Genomic DNA, 17,856 nt, shown 5'->3' with positions numbered 1-17,856 from the left:
CATCCAGCCAACTAATTTTTAATTGTCCCATAGTAGATATCAAAGTCAACCAGCTACGAGCATTTCAAAAACTTAAGATTTTCTCTAAGAAAGTTTAAAGAAAATCACATTGTAGGGACGAGTAACGCGATGATAAGATTGACGTTGAAAAGATGGCATGCCAGCAAAGAGTACTTTATCTCTACCAGCAACAATCCCCGTGACCAACGATTGCGTGCAATACTTACTAATGTTGTGAATATCTATGTAGTTGTTCACAAACTGATAAACATGTCATTTCGTATGAAAAATACTTGAATACACATACATACATACTTTATCTTATTAAGGTAGTGCTGGACTCAAATCGTTGATCGATATAATCACTAAAGGAATGCCTGGACACAAAGGGGATGATAGGGATACCCACCACTCATTCGTCCAAAGAACCCCTATAAATATTAAAAATGTTTCTTTTTAACACCCCCTACCATTTTTAAGAATTCTCTGCTCATCCCCCCAGACCCCAGGAGTCTTAAATATGTGAATCTATGATTATGGGTTAAACCCTAGTAAGGCAGCCTAAATATATAAGCATAGTTATAGTCAGTGTTGCTAATCGTACAAGATTAGGCTTAAATACCCTGTTTCACAATAGTACCTATATACGCAAGGCGTGAAAAAGATGCTTTCATAGTGTTCCTGTGTTAAGTGTAGAAGCTTTATTTAGAGATTACACCACGGAATATTCAAATTATTAAAGTGGCAAAATTTTATAGATCTAATTGTAATTAGAAGATATGGTTTCATCTAGCAACTCTGCTGGTATTATGAGTTTAAATATTAAAATAAATTCAGATAGTCTGCTATATTAAACCTAGAAAAATTAATTAAATACAAATTAAATCGCTCATTAATCCTAGCTTTCATTTAATTCATTTAAAATTATGTAACTCTTTAATTACATATACTTATTTGCTAATATTATGCAGAAACACTAGATGTCACATGATGTTCTTCTTGACAAAAATTTGCGGGAGTCGGTCATATTTGTAATTTGAATGATCTGTGAATTATACCTTGTTTTCTTGTACTTTTATATCTTTGTATAGATTTGCAACTAATAAAGGAATTTGTTTTATGACTATTTTTTACAATTTATCACTAAAAGGAGAATCCTTCCAACCATCACCAAATTTTACTATTAAAGAATTCCCCGCTGGAAGGCACAAGGTTTTCGATTATTATTATTTTTTGACACCAATGCGGAGTATGCTTCAGTTACGAACCAGCAGAAGGGTGTCATCTAATGAAGACTGACAAAAATATTAGTTCAAAAATCTCCTATATGCGGAGGTTCTATATAAATAAAAAATCATTAAATCATGAAATAATCACCAAATCTAGTGGCAAATCGTGAACAATAGCAAATCTCCCTGAAGCATTCGATTTCAGAATAGGATATTTCGAATATTTTTCTCAGCGAAGACCCTGGGTCATCTTTTTGGTAGAGATAGATAATAGTATTAAAAGAAAAGTGGCAAAATAACAAGTTACTACATAGCTTTATTTAAGAAAAGATCCTTAAACACCATTATTACTTTTTTTTTCGTAAAAGACACTTTTAAGGTTAATTTTCGAGGTAATTTGAGTTCTCAAGCTTAGAGACTCTGAAGTATTTTTTTTCAAATCCTACTACTACTAATAACGCTCCGCAGCACCCAGCCACCTGAGGTCATCACAGCTTCGCACGCTCCTCCTCCATACCAACCTATTCAAAGCCTCCCTCTTTTCACCTTCCCAGGAAGTTTCCATTTCTCTGTTTAATATAAAATTTAGCCCTAGACAGTTGGTTGAAAAAGATAATCTTTGGCAATCTGTCATCCTTCATCCGCAGAACGTGCCCTAGCATTCTTAACCTTCCTCTCATTATAGCCCTAGAAAGTGGGACTGAACCACACTTTTCGCACAGCCTATTGTTTGAAATACAGTCAGTCAGTCGGGTAGCAAAAACATCCGTAAGCAATTTCCCTGGAAAACATCTAGAAAATTTTCGTCCGTTTTTTGGAGCGCCTATGCTTCAGAACCATGTTTGACCATAGTCATCACTTTATCTTTCAATATTCTAATCTTGGTTCATAGACTTATCTTCCTATTTTTTCTAACTTTTTTCAACTGTGGAAAAACAACTTGGGTCTTGGCTATTCTACTTTTAACATCTTCAGTGCATAAACCATCTTTACTAATAATTAAATAAAACAAACAGGGTTTTTTCTACGAAGAGTAAGAAGCAAAATTCAAACTTAAAACGAACCGAAATTATTACGTATATTAGGGGAGTTGCCCCCTCCTCACTACCTCGCTCTTCACGCTAAAGTTTTTTAGTACTTTAAAGAATCTTCTTATTGTTCTAACTAAAGGACCCTTGTGTTTCACGAGTTGTTCTTAGAGAATTGATACAAAAAGTCAAACTTTAGCGCAAAGAGCAAGGCAGTGAGGAGGGAGAAACATCCCAAATATACACAATAATTTCTGTTCGTTTTTAGTTTGAATGTTACTCCTTACTTTCAGTTGAAAAAAACTTGTTTCTTATTATTTATTTAATTTCTGATCATTTTTTAAGTAATGCCGGGGAAACCCATCTACCCCTCCACGGAAAAATCTTCCCCACGAAAAACTCTAGACAATTCAATCCCGGTGAAAATTTACCCCGGACAGTTACAATTAACATCTCCACATGTAAAATTGAGTCGGCAAAGAGAAAGTAAGACAAATAAAAAGAATTTCGTATAGGAGCTCTAGAACATTCCCCCAATGTAAAATTTCCTCTGAAAAATTCCCCCCCCCTCCGAGAAACTTCCCTCCTTATGGACCCCTCCCCCCCCCACAAACCAAAAAATGTATGCATACTTCCCAATTAGCAATACTATCCGTAAACAATGGGCACATTTCATAACTTAAATACCTTTCCCCGAGGGATGTTAGGTTTCATGTTATCTCCAAAGGCATATTTATTGGACCTTTCAACTATGCTGAAAAAATGGCTATCTAAAAATTTGATCAGACTACTGGGAAAAAAGGGCATGGGGAGGGGAGCTGCCTCTAATCTTTTTGGTCACTTAAAAAGGACAATACAACTTTTAATTTCCGTTCGAAAGAGCTCTTTCCCGATACTCTAGGACGATTGGCTCGATATTATCACCTCTGAAAAAAAAAGAACAAAACAAAAAAATAAACACGCTTCCCTGATCTTTCTTCTGAAAAAAAAAGAATACAAAATTCCACATTTTTGCAGATAGGAACTTGAAATAAGGTAGAAACAGTAAAGTTCTTTGATACGCTGAAAATGATGGTGTGATTTTCATTAAGATTTCTTGACTTTTATGAAGTATTTTCCCCCTTTTTTGAATATCAGGCAAATTTTCTCAGGCCCATAGCCTTTGATGGGCTATGGGCTAACTTAATGATTCTTATATATTTGGAATAACATAATAAGCCAATTCTTTTGATGCATCTACCGATATCAAAATTCCGTTTTTAGAATTTTCTTTATTATTGAGCCGCGTCGCTCCATACTTACAGTTCGAACCGTTTAGTTTTACAAAGGTAAGTGTAGCTGTCCAATTGATCGATCTTTTCGTTCCCAACGTCGCCTTTTCATCTTCACTTATCTCTAGCCTTAACGACTTAGTGTTCCTAATTTTTAAACCTATTCTAGCTTCCTGAACTCGCAAAATTTCTAAAGTTCATTCATTTTACTGACACTTAATTCTAGGATGTTCAAATCATCCGCAGAATCTAAGTACAGGAAATAAGAGTATTATTTTATATTTTTTAAAAGGGCATCAAGCCACTCTTGTCCCCTTCCCTCATCTTAATGTGAGCCTAGGTATGTATTACCAGAACAAATATAAAACCAATTCGTATAAATTATTTCATTGCGCATTTAATAAGATAACAACGAAATTCAAATTTTAGGACATCAATGAACGAAAATGCTGCATCTTCTGTATGCTGCATCTCTTCATACATTCTGCCATTGAAAAATGTAGGCTCAAGTCTTTAGGTTGGGCTGACATAGTTTTGATAAAGTCAAGGGTCCATAAGAACGAGTCAGTCATAGTCTCACAGGACTTGAACAAAGGCAAATTCCACAGTTCAACGTCGTCAAAGCTCTTTAGCGTTTCCATAAAAACTTCACCAAAAACAATTCTAGAATTGGAACATTTTTGTTTCGGATTATCATTTTCATGCATTGCTAGAGTCACGTGTTTTACCGAGCCGTGCACATTGATAGGAATTGTGTGAAATAGCCAACCCGAAGGGAGATCAATTACTTCTCTGCCAATCAATTGAATGTTTGATAATATAACTCTCTCTCCCCTTACTGGCATTTGAATATCCGAGAATTCAACAACTGATGCACTTAAATAACAATCTGGGTGTATATGAGAACGCATCACAGCAGTATCCTTCAGATAACCGGTGCTTTGAACAATAAAATTATATGTCTCTCTCATATCCCTATTTTTCGTTAAGTTGTCTAGATATTCCTTAATGGTTCCAAGGTGATAAAAATTCGAATTTTCGAGAACTAAAACACGGAGGGGGGTTTCTTTTAATGCTTCATAGATGGTCTGTTGCAGAAAATCGTCTCCTTTTATAATATTCTTTTCTCTACCTAAACAAGTTAAAAAATTACCATATATACAGGTTTCTTTTTTATAGATGTCAGAATGATGCTCCAGTTCCAGCAACTTATGAGCAACACTGGGGGTAATCCAGAAACAACTGTCAGAATAAACACATTCCGCACCTAAATATGGAAAATAAGTTTTTACTTACTTTAATAGCACATCAATAAAAATAAAGTTATGCACAATATAGATAAACACATTCCGCACCTAAATATGGAAAATAAGTTTTTACTTACTTTAATAGCACATCAATAAAAATAAAGTTATGCACAATATAGATAAACACATTCCGCACCTAAATATGGAAAATAAGTTTTTACTTACTTTAATAGCACATCAATAAAAATAAAGTTATGCACAATATAGCTAAACACATTCCGCACCTAAATATGGAAAATAAGTTTTTACTTACTTTAATAGCACATCAATAAAAATAAAGTTATGCACAATATAGATAAACACATTCCGCACCTAAATATGGAAAATAAGTTTTTACTTACTTTAATAGCACATCAATAAAAATAAAGTTATGCACAATATAGATAAACACATTCCGCACCTAAATATGGAAAATAAGTTTTTACTTACTTTAATAGCACATCAATAAAAATAAAGTTATGCACAATATAGATAAACACATTCCGCACCTAAATATGGAAAATAAGTTTTTACTTACTTTAATAGCACATCAGTAAAAATAAAGTTATGCACAATATAGATAAACACATTCCGCAACTAAATATGGAAAATAAGTTTTTACTTACTTTAATAGCACATCAATAAAAATAAAGTTATGCACAATATAGATAAACACATTCCACACCTAAATATGGAAAATAAGTTTTTACTTACTTTAATAGCACATCAATAAAAATAAAGTTATGCACAATATAGATAAACACATTGGATACAAAATGTCTTTTTGTGAAATTGAAATTTATACTAAGCGCACTTGGTCGATTGGTATAATACGTTTGTAGCTACCTCGTATGATTATCAATATACTTAAAGATTTTTGGTAATAAAAGTCTATTATTTATCCTAATGTTGTTTGAATAAATAGTTGAAAAACAAGGCTTTCGGTTGGATAGCTTGGTTGAAAAAAAAGCATTTGATACGAAAATTGAGTTTTTCGTGTTTAAACAGCCTAAAAATCCCTCAAAGCGGAGTTGAAATCCTCGAGTCATTTTAACGTAACAGCATCTGAACTACTAAAACCCGATAGAGAGCTTATTCATAGTTGAGACAGAAATATAGGCTTCGAAAGTTCACTGAACAAAATTAGGGCCTTACTTTCAGTTGTAAGCTTGTGATGCTAAAATCCTGAGAATGGTTTGCGATGCGAATTGTTAGAGCCTTCTGGTAAAAGTTGAGCACTATTCAAGGGCGGATCCAGGATTTTTTTTTTCAGAGGGGGGGGGTGCAAAATAGGTTGATCCGTAAACTTGCGTTCGAGCAAGTTTAATTAACGCAAACCTGCGTTAATTAAGTAAATTACACTACTTTAAATAACGTTAGGGGGAGGCGCGCGCCCCCCTAGTCCCTCCCCTGGATCCGCCAATGGCACTATTAGTGCAACGAAATTGTTGAAACATCAGGCTGTCTGATGCCACCAACCCACCCCACTGATGAAAACTCCTCCTTAAAATACTAAATATTTCGGTCACATATGCCTCTCATCAGTGTCTGTGTGTGATATAGTCATCAGTGTCTGTCATCAGTAGCAATATTAAGCTGATGACAGTCACTGCATATGTCGCCGAAATATCTAGTATTTTTTTGTGAAATCTAGTCTAGTCTGCCTAGTCTGTCTAGTCTAGGCTGTCTTGTCTGTTTGGTCAGTCTATCTAGTCTGTCTAGTCTAGTCTGTCTAGTCTGGTTTGTCTAGTCTAATCTGTCTAGTTGAGCCTGTCTACAGAATCTTAGCTAAGGCAAGCAGTTTTACTACCTATGGGTGGATTTTGTCTTTTCTTTTTTCATAATTATCTCGGGACATTGCCATTTTTTCTGTAGCATTGCGTGAAAACGGGTCGCCAATAGTTTTTTCTATTGTTCTAAATCATCAATAATTTTTATTGAAGAAGATAATTCTTGAGCCATGCTATTTTGAAATATTTTAGGCGGTTGACAACGATAAATAAATTGATGACAAAAAGACAAAGCCTAAGTGTTACTCCCCCAGCAATGTTGTCGTCAAGGCTGAAAAAAGGTTGCTGCAATGCTTTATGCTGCACAGGCAACGTAGATCTAGCCTCTATCTGTTACTGTCAGTGCAAATTATATACTGATCACTAAAAATATACTTAATTTAAACCTATTCCAACAACCCGGTTATATTTACACATTGATTGGGGTAGTTTCAAATTACTCTAAAAATAAAATAAACAAGGAAAGCCAAAGAGAAAAACTTACCGTTAATAGTAAAAGTACAACCATGGCTACGCATAGCAGACACAGACGGCTTCTGCAGAACTTGTTTACATTCATCATCAAACCAGGTAAGAGAAGAACCTGATGTTGGCAATGACAAAACATAAACACCATGGTTTTTACCTGAAATTAATTGCACAAATGGTACAGAAAAACCTCATTGACAGCCTTAAGGAAAAACACACTTATCTTGCAGAAGATAGACAAAGGGATAAAAAGAAAGAATTTACAAACACCAGCCCAAAATACTGGGGAAAAAACACTAAAAATAACGAGGCCACTGAAATCTTGCTTTCATAAGATCAACAGCTCACTAAAAACACATAAATAGTATAAGAATACAAAATACGTTAAAATATTTTCAGTATTTAAGATTTTCCCTGTATTTGCCACCGTGGTATAACAGAAAAAATGTACATAATTTAATCGCTCCAGACTTAACAGCACGGATGGCTTGGCTACACGTGAGGCAGTCCTAGTCTGTTATTTTGACGTTTTAGCCATTTCATGTTCTTTTCCCATGTTTTCAGCTTGCTGATTGCTTTGTTTTTCATTTTAGTTTCATTTTTTTCTCTTTATATTTCTTTACTCCGCTCTTATTTGTTTATTATAGCGGGCTATAAAAAAATTATTATGACTACGGAACAATTGTTTTTCAAGTATGTATTTTATCTGTATAATATTATCAATATTTTTAAATAGCGACGAAGACCACACTGCATTTCCATCATAAACAATGAGTAGAACAACAGTGAAATTTTGATACAAGACAATGGAACGCAACTTTAAATGAATATTTCGACCCTATACTCAAGGGCCGTCCTCAGCAAAACAAACGAAGAAAAAAACAATATAAAAGAAACTTACATTAAAATTCGATCATTAAAACTGAAAAAAGTTTTAAAAAATTTTCAAAACAGCCCTAATATCATTACTTCAAGGAAGTTCAACCAGGACTGGTACACAAAGCGAAGTGGAAAAAGACAATTCATTCAAATGGAATAAAAAATAGTTACAGACAAGCTCTTAAAGCTAATCTCGCCTTCTTGGCAGCCAGCCTAGAAGGTCTATCCGTAAAAAGACTATTTACGGAAAGACCTTCTCTATTTAAAGAAGGTCTTCTTTAAATAGAGATTTGGGGGAATATTTGCTTAATGCCCTATATACAAATTTAATTAGAAATGATTTTACTGTTTATATTAAAAAAACAGTAAATAATTCCACTCAACCTATTACGGATAGACCTTCTAGGCTGGCTGCCAAGAAGGCGAGATTAGCTTTAAGAACTTGTCTGTAAGTATTTTTTATTCCATTTGAATGAATTGTCTTTTTCCACTTCGCTTTGTGTACCAGTCCTGGTTGAACTTCCTTGAAGTAATGATATTAGGGCTGTTTTGAAAATTAAAAAAAACTTTTTTCCGTTTTAATGATCGAATTTTAATGTAAGTTTCCTTGGATATAGGTTCGAAATATTCATTTAAAGTTGCGTTCCATTGTCTTGTATAAAAAAAAAAAAAAAAAAAAAAAAAAAAAAAAAAAAAAAATCCCTGTTGTTCTACTTATTGTTTATCAATATTTTTTATATTGATATTATCAGACAAGCTAAACTTCTTCTTCTTCCAGGAAAGAAAATTAATTACTAATAATATTCTATCAAATGAGCATATATTACTGCAGCTCACGAATAGCTTTATGGCTTTTCCAATAAAATCAGAAGGAGTTTCTCATTCAAATCCTGGATCATTTCCGGCACTAATTAAAACATTAATTTATTGCAATTTTAATAATCAAAAGAAGCCATACTAACCAATCTCAACACTTGATGGATGAGCTAATGCAACTATGCCTTCAAAATTTTTGAAATCCTTAATCTTAAGTCCTTCCACAGTAAAGGTTTCAATGTCATCCGATGCCGCAAAGAAAACACCTCCGCGAACCATAAAAGGACAAAATCGCTGTGTAAATTGAATTTTCAGATCAAGGAGGTCTTTGATACTGTGTCCATGGACAGATACTGGCGAAAATATCTTGCCAAATATCGAGTGGTTCGGGAGTCGTTTACTAAATCCTCCTAAAATTGAAAAGAATTAAATGTAATTAGGGATACACACAGTGGCGGTTCTGGCCCCTCATGCGCCCGGGGCAAAATCGTGATTAACGCCCTTCCTCCTGTCTCCCAAAAATGTCAGGCCAAATTTTTAACAACATTTTTATTTATTAAGAAAATTTTGCCACCTGCTCCCTCTATTTTATTTTAATAAAAATAAAATTTCTAAAATTACAAAATCATCATTACCGTTAGGTTATTTATTTGAAATTTTGCACCCCTAAAACTTTTGCACCCGGGACAAATGCCCCCTCTGTCTCCCACTAACACCGTCTCTAGATACACCACACCTTCAAAAGTTACAAAAAATCAACTTTTTTTCTTACCGTAACCACAATCACACACACATAAAAGATCAATCACACACAGCATAATCACACAAAAAAGATCAAAAATTTTCCTTCAGTAGGCATAAAGGTGCCTGGCCTGTTTGACAATCTGTCGCCAATAGACGTTCCTGTCAAGATTATTTCTTTAGAGAAAACTTCAAGGTTTAGAAACTTTCTGCAACTCATAATCATAAGGATGGTATAAGAATTCTGAGAGCCGAATTTCACAGTTTGTACAGAACTTTTATTGCAATATCGCTGATAGTTTAGTATAGAGCGATGTGTCTCCCATACAGTATTCTTCTTATTATGGAGTTTATGACCTTTGTTGTTGATAAGTAATTGTGTTTAGTGAATTTTTTGGGGTTATAATACAAGGGATACTCTGAAAACCAATATACGACAAAAATTCAAAAATATAATGACATTTCAGAAAATCAGGCAACAGTTTCACTCAAATATGACAAAATATCTCGGATGGCAACTTTTCACAAGATGCATGTGTTATATCGTCTTATATTTGAAGATGCAGTTTTTGTCAAAATAGCATTTTATTCCAACATTAGTCTATCCTATGTTATTTACAAAAACACTAGATATGGCAATTTCCTTTCCAATGACCCTTCTCCCAACATAAGGGAGACGCGCCAATAATTCCCATGCGAAAGAGATTATCCTTTTTGCTTAAGATCGGAGACAATAATCTCCTAAATGGGGTTTTCCGCTAAGATGATTCCAATGGTACAGTTATCATTTCGATACCAATATCGAGGTGTTTCAGGCTATTTTTACAAATTCCCATACACTTCTTTTCGCAATAAACTTTTGCCATTAAGATTAACGGATATAACAGTTGACATTCCTGCACCAGTTTAATTGGTAGGTATTCTTCACTTGACAGTTTTTTTTTAAATGTTTTTTTTTTCGATTACTATGGGCTAGAGTTCGTTCTTTACTAGGTTATATCTGACGCTGTACACGCTTAGTAAATATTTCATAAATGATTTTGCATCAGATTCGATTTACAAGTATTTCTCAGTTTGCTGACTACAAACTAGAGGCTGATATTAGCCGTTTTTGCACGACTATGATAATTGATGTAAGGCTGATCTCCACGAGATTCAACATGTCCGGCTTTCTATATAAATAGATGAAGGGGATTTCTGACTCCCTAGCCTTTTTCAAAAGAAGAGGAGTAGAAGAGTGGCAACATCGATTTCGTTTGTCGTAAACAATTTTCATTTTAAGTTTTGTTTTAATTTCTGTTCGTTTTACGCTTGATTTCTTTATGCGTAGCAATTTCTACTCGTTTTAGGTTTCACACCTTGTACAAGCTCATTTCTGTTAACATTTTAACTTTTAAATTCGCTCTTTACTTTTCACGAATAAACTTTGTTTTTTTTTTCTAGATTTAATTTACTCCAAACTATAAGATGGGTTGAACATAAAAGGTAAAATATATTCTGCTAGTTTTAACTTCTAAACTCGCTCTTTAATTTTCACGAACAAACTTTGTTTTTGTTTTCTAGATTCAATTTACTCCAAACAATAAGATGGGTCGAGCATAAGGGCTAAAATATACTTCAATTTCAGTTTTAATTTTGTCGCTATTGGTTTCTTATTATTAACGTCCAGGTTTCCACTACTATTTGCCAAAGATACTAAATTTCAAAACAGAGGGAAATGTTTTACACGTCATTTAATGTGTTGGAGAAAAAATGTTAATGAATCAGAAGCAAAAGGGGAAGGATCTCCCCCCTCCCTGTGTCAAAGCCCCGATCTCTTCTAAAGAATCGTCCTGTGTTCACCTATGCAGGTGAAAACATTTTTTACGCTATTTCAAATTTTGATTCCTATGGGTTTCTGTTTGTTCTTCATTAGGTTGCAGCTATCGCTGCAAGGATGATATTGATCAATTTTAGAGGAAGACTCACAAATTTTGGAGGGGGTGGATCCTCCTTAGATCCACTACTGACCTATGTTGCTTTTACCTGCATATAAGAGTGATGCAAATGGTTCATTTACATCACTCTTATACGCAGGTACTGCATCAGTAGAAAAACTGCTTTTAAAATAAAAATGAAAATAATTAGCCCAACGAACGTATACCTGCATGTACAACTAATATCCTTTTGCTGAAAATGTTTTCCCCATATTTTTCAAAAAGACGATTGAGACAATAAATGCTTGAGCCGCCACTACCAATGGGAAATTCTCCAGGATCTGCGCATACTTCAAATTCTATAGACGAAGGAATTGCATTGCTAAGCTTCTTTGCAGCAATCTGAAGAGAAAATGAAGCGATGTCATAACAGTTTTTAATGAAAAGATAAATTATAATGAACAGAACAAATACCACATGCCGACGCTGACAAAACTGTCATATCTACTTAAGATTGACCTCATATGGTTTTTAATTCTATAAGTGATGAAACAGGCACGTATATAGAACTCTTTTTCGTAGGAAAAGGAATCCTAAATCTTTTGGAGATGGACAAATTTTGGAGATGGTCAGTTTCGTCAAATCGGTAATGAACCACAGAAATTTTTTTAAAATAAACTTGGCAATTTAAGCAATTATTGGTGCCCTTGTTACATCCCCCCCCCCCCCCAAGATTTTTCTCTAGATCCACCTTTGTCTTCCTCTACCTTGTATCTGTTTAGTGGAGCAAGGAGAAGGTTGATGGACCCTTTGCTGTTCATAATACAAGTAAATAGTATATAGAAAACGTGGAAGTGCTTTAGTGACAGAGTGCAAAAAGGAAAAAAAAGTCCATGGACAATGGAACACATATTGATTAAAGGTTAAACTAGTTTAGTACAATGCTAAAAAGATATGAAAAGTTTAGCCGGTAGGGTTTTAAATAAAATTTAAATTATAAATTCAAAAATTTAAATAAAAAATCAAATATTAAATTCTGTTAATAGTGCTTCTTTTTTATGTAAGCCATTTGAAGCAAAACAAATCAATGTTATGTAACCTTTGTCTAATAAAATAAAAAGTGCTAGATACACAAGTCTGAAACTCGGACCATAAAAAAATTTTGATCAAAAGAAAACAAGTAGAAAAAACAACTTTTTAATTCTGCATAATTATTCAGTAAACATGATAAAATACAAATTAGTACCGCGGTTATTATTTTATAAATATGTATCATAATAACATATAGATGGCATTAATTTATTAGAAAACAGTTTAAGGGTTCATAGAGCCAAGCAGGATTTAAAGAAAAGTAAGACTTTAGTATACCTGATTCTTGTAAATTTCCTGTTGTTGGCGATCTTTTGAAGTCAGAATTACAATCTCCCAACATGGTGTTTCAGCCATATTCTACCTCAAAGGATATTCTAAAGTATACAGTGCCATCTACTAGAACGTTTTTTTGTTTGAAAGAAGCAGTCGATTGAGTTTATTTCATAGATTCTTAATTCAACTGATGCTTTTGCGAAGAAAGTTGTATGGATGGGTGCAAACCCTTTATAACGGGTCTTCCAAGAGTAATCCAAAAATTAATAAGCAAGTTTAAACCCTTACAGACCTTATGTAAAGCAGTATGATAGGCAGATTAAGGCAACGTAAAACCACTGGAAGACTTTTTTGAATAGGAAATTCTATTCTCATCAATGATGCCAAACTGACTGAGACAAACTTCAAATGCGAAAAAAAGGCTGGAAAAGTCATTTAAAATTTTTTAAATCCCATAATATTTTTTTAATCCTTTTCTTCAGGAAAAAATTAAACTTGTTCAACTGTATGTGAACTCCAATGGGCCAAATGCTTTATTTATTTTGGTGTAAAAAATAAGCTTAATAGCTTAATAGAGCTAGGCATTATTCCTATCAATTAGAAAAAGCAAATAATGATAAATATAATCGAGGAAGTAAAATCATGCTTTTACTGCTTTTACATGTTGAGCAGAGAAATTTGCTGTGTTTACTTAAGCTGTGAAATAAGATAACATATTTGAAGTTATGCTTGAGCTATTATCTTAAGCTATGTTTATTTAAGCAAAGAAATGGGCTATGTTTATTTCTTTGCACAACATCTTTGCCGGGCAAGCAATGATACATAGAACAGATATGTAGCTTATTGTGCATCTTCCAAGCTGTTCAACATTAGTATCATTATTTATTATAGTCAAAACTATAGTGCAAAATTAGTAAAGAGCAATGTGTTTCCCAGGTATTTTTTTCTAGTATCATCATGTAGCTTACAACGGATCGTAGAAACGTGAAAGAGAGATCATTTGAACACTAATTAAAAGTCCCATTGCCAGTTCCAAGGAGCAAAACTACTTGCAGGGCAAATTGCATTCAGTCGATGATCCATTCGCTCCCAAAGACCTTCAAACCCATGTGGCTTTGGATCAAAATTAATTAAAAAAAATTTTTTTTTTAAACTGAAAGTAAGGAGCGACATTAAAACTTAAAAACGGACAGAAATTATTCGTATATGAAAGGGACTGTCCCCTTCTCAACGCCTCGCTCTTTACGCTATAGTATTTTATTGTTTTAAAAATATATAGTTGTGAGAAAGAGTCAAACTTTAGCGTAAAAAGCGAGGCGTTGAGGAGGGGACAGTCCCTTTCATATACGGAATAATTTCTGTTCGTTTTAAGTTTTAATGTCGCTCCTTACTTTCAGTTTAAAAAACTCGTTTTTTTTTGTTTAATTTTTGAACGTTTTTGTATAAATGCAGGTTTTGATCTTGGCTCACCGTACATGAATAATTAAAAAAAAATTTTCATATTAATTTACTTTTATTTAGTTAAATGGCTTTCTCGAAATTTGTTTAATTTTATTTACGAACGTTTTTATTAGTAATAAATATACGTAACTTACGAATTAACTTAGGTAACGAACTTCTATATTCATATTTTTTTAATATGTTTATTAGGGGGTTCGGCCCCTAGTCAATACCTTGCTCTGTAAGCTTAGGGAAAAAATGAGCGTGGGAGGGGGCCTAGTTGCCCTCCATTTTTTTGGTCACTTAAAAAGGGCACTAGAACTTTTAATTTCCATTCCAATGAGCCCTACCACGATATTCTAGGACAACTGTGTCAATACGATCACCCCTGGGAAAAAAAACAAAACAAACAAACAAACAAATAAACACGCACCCGTGATCTTTCTTCTGGCAAAAAATGCAAAATTCCACATTTTTGTGGATGGGAGCTTGAAACCTCTACAGTAGGGTTCTCTGATACGCGGAATATGATGGTGTGATTATCATTAAGGTTCTATAACTGTTAGGGGGTCTTTTCCCCTTTTTTTGAAAATCATCCAAATTTTCTCAGGCGCCTAACTTTTGATGAGTAGGATTAAACTTGATGAAACTTATATATTTCAAATCAGCATGAAAATCTGATTCTTTTGATGTATTTATTTGTATCAAATTACCGTTTTCTAGAGTTTCGGTTACCATTGAGCCGGGTCGCTCCTTACTTACAGTTCGTTACCACGAACTGTTTGATTCAAGGTAGTTCTTTTAATTCAACCAATTGAAAGGTACAAAAATGCGCCTTTAGGGCTACGCAATAAATGAAGCCTCGGGAGTAAGAACCCCAGAATGTTCGAATGACCCGAATAAAACAGATGCTTCTTAGAAACATTTTAATATGAGAATAGGTAGACATGTTAAACCTTTTTGAAATCAGAGCTATGCAAGGAATTTAAAGGTGTATTATTGAAGGATATGCCTTTCCATGAAGCATAGGAACAAGATTGAGAAACGGTGTTTGATTTCTATCGAATTCAGTTTATAAGAATAATCTGACTAGCTGATTACTAAACTAAGTCTATTATTGCAATACAGACCCACAAAATCACAAAAGACAAAAGAAAAAGGATACTTTTTCAAAGCAAAATGGAAAATATTTCCAAAAGAAGGGTTATATTTTATGCAAAATATGAAACTCTCACGAATTCCAGAATTAATCGACTCGCTGTTCCCTAGAACCCATAACCTACCATAAACTGACAAATAATAAAAAGTATATGCACATACAGTCCCCTTTGGATGGTTGTTTTTGTAAATCCCCACTTGTAAAATCGTTTCTTTTTTTTATCAGGTGAGGCTTTCCATTGGCTCCCGGCCCGACCCTGTTTCCGATAAATGGATATACAGTTACATGCATCTAAACTTATACTGCGCTGAAAAAAGCCAATTATAATTAATGATTATTGTTTTTTTGGTACCATTTTCTTTCCAAAGCTCTAGATAAAAAAAAAAAATAATAATAATTGACCCATCCTCTTTTATTGTAAACGCAAGAAGGGGCTACACTTTTAGTCCTTTTTACTAATTATTCATATACGCTGCTGAATTTGATATTATTCCCCATTTCAGGTTAAAGATACTCACAAATAACTAATAATCATTAATGACAATTGACTTCTGCTATGTATCCTTGGTGTATACTTTTTTCTAGTATCACTCCATAAAAAAAACGCTTTCCTAGAAAGCTATTACCTGAGTTCTGAAAAATTTTATAACAAATTTGAAATATTCGTAGTCGAAGCATCTGCAAAAACCATCAGTAATTGTTCTTAATGCAACCACTTTAAACCTCTCGGGGTAGTTGCTCTGTCCAGTCATAAAACAAAACCTTATTCAAGAGGTTACCCCGGCTACTGGCAAACCCGGCTACTTGACAAATCTCATAGCAATAGATCTGAAAAAAAGCTTTCGACCTGATCAACCACAGTAAACTCATCAAAAAATTACTTACAAGGCATAGTATCGTCCCTGCTTTAGTTCAAATCATTGCCAGCTTTCTCTCGGATCGAAAGCAATACTAAATATAAGAGCGTGTTCTCAACCAAGGTTCAAATCTACTGTGGAATGCCACAAGGAACAACCCTTGGTCCTCTTTTGTTTCTTGTCATGGTCAACGAGCTGGCAGAGTCCTTTCCAAAAAGATGGAAGTACCTCGCTGCTCTATCGTTAACTGAAATTTGCCACAAGGACTCCCCAAGCAACGCGTGTGGTATTATCAAGGACATTAAGAACCAGGCTACCAGTAACGACATGGTGGTGAATGTGGATAAATCCGTTGTAATTCCAATTTCTTTCTTGATGACCGAACCAACCTATAATCCGCTCCTACACCAACAGAAGATGGTCGCCCTAATTAAGCTGCTAGGTGTCTATATTTCATCAGATATGAAGTGGGACAAAGAAGTAGGAAGCAGAGTCAAATATGGAAATATGGGTATCTCCGCTATGAAGTTGCTATCTCGTTATGGTTTTCCTGTTGAGCATCTTTTGAGGTTATATCTTTCTTTCATTAGACCTATCTTAGAATATTGCTGTCAAGTATGGCGTACCTCCCTTACTCTTGACCAGTCGGAGACATTGGAGCGAGTTCAGTACCGTGCCCTGCTTGTGGCGTCTAAATCTCCTAAAGTTCCTTATATATCGCTCCTCTAAGAATTTAGACTTGTTACCCTTGAAAAAAGAAGGCAACAACTTAGTCTCAATTTGGGAAAGGGTATCTTGAAAAATCCTAATGTCTGTGATATACTTCCTCAGGATTTTCCCCTTGTGGACAAAGGTTGCAAGGGTCTATTGCTGAACCTATACCAAAAATACAACCAGTGTTTACAACCCATGCAAGATATGAAGAAAGTTTTGTGCCTGGGTTTCTTCGCCTTTATAACTTAGATGCCTAATTTTATATATAGATGTATGTTATTTTTCTCTTTCTTTTTTAATTTTATCGACCGTGCAAGCGTTGAGAAAATTGTATTTGTTTTGACCATGTCACTAAATGTGAAAATTGCAATTTGTATATGTAGACTTTTTGAATTATTTACTATTGTCTTGACGAAAAAACAAAGAATCGGCCCGACCGTGTAAGCGTTTTGAAATTAAGGGAACATGATTTGATTTGTTATTGAAGAAGTTTTTAAAAATAGAGACCCTGTAGATGAAGGTTTAGCAACGTCAGCCAATCTTGATGGCCTATCCTATGCTTGAAAAAATATATTTAAGGTTGTTCCAATTGTCACCATTGTTACTACTGCAAACTCGGTGTGAGCGAAATGAATGAACATCTAGAGTTTTGCGAGTTCAGGGTGCTAGAATAGATTTAAAAATTAATGTTAAGAATACTAAGTCGCTAAGGCTAGGAATAGGTGAAGATGAAAAGGTGACATTGGGTAACGAAAAGACCGATCAAGTGAACAGATTCGCTTACCCTGGTTGTATTATTAGTAAAGAGGGTGGGTGCAATGAAGATGTTAAAAATAGAATAGCCAAGACCCAGTGTGTTTTTTCACAGTTAAAAACACTTTGGAAGAATAGGAAGAT

The 17,856-nt window shown here is 34.2% G+C and overlaps 1 protein-coding gene across 2 annotated transcripts; it reads right to left on the bottom strand.

Annotated features, from left to right (window-relative positions):
• Positions 1-3,909: 3,909 nt before the first annotated feature.
• On the bottom strand, positions 3,910-12,908 carry LOC148953287 (fucose-1-phosphate guanylyltransferase-like). Of its 2 annotated transcripts, none has more exons than XM_089087606.1 (5): positions 12,793-12,908; positions 11,652-11,826; positions 8,914-9,177; positions 7,089-7,229; positions 3,910-4,795 (listed from the first exon to the last, which is right to left on the bottom strand). In XM_089087606.1, the coding sequence occupies exons 1-5, from the start codon at positions 12,868-12,870 to the stop codon at positions 3,954-3,956; spliced, it is 1,500 nt and encodes a 499-aa protein (XP_088943732.1). In that variant the 5' UTR covers positions 12,871-12,908; the 3' UTR covers positions 3,910-3,953. The 2 variants fall into 2 exon arrangements, with proteins under 2 accessions (XP_088943732.1, XP_088943733.1); XM_089087607.1 differs by having other exon boundaries at positions 3,910-4,660.
• Positions 12,909-17,856: the final 4,948 nt, after the last annotated feature.

The sequence above is a fragment of the Artemia sp. Qi Xiang Cuo genome, chromosome 4, assembly GCF_049724085.1.
Source record: "Artemia sp. Qi Xiang Cuo chromosome 4, ASM4972408v1, whole genome shotgun sequence".
NCBI classification, from domain to species: Eukaryota; Metazoa; Arthropoda; class Branchiopoda; order Anostraca; family Artemiidae; genus Artemia; species Artemia sp. Qi Xiang Cuo.
The sequence above is the reverse complement of the archived record's forward strand: the minus strand, read 5'-3'. Positions and strand labels throughout refer to the sequence as shown.

Bases quoted from the DNA above. Each gene is read 5' to 3' on its own strand.
- LOC148953287 (XM_089087606.1), bottom strand. From the start codon at position 12,870: ATGGCTGAAACACCATGTTGGGAGATTGTAATTCTGACTTCAAAAGAT. The intron at 7,230-8,913 runs GTTAGTATGGCT...AATTAATTTCAG, and splicing joins TCCATCAAGTGTTGAGATTG to GTAAAAACCATGGTGTTTAT. The intron at 4,796-7,088 runs GTAAGTTTTTCT...TTCCATATTTAG, and splicing joins TTGTACTTTTACTATTAACG to GTGCGGAATGTGTTTATTCT.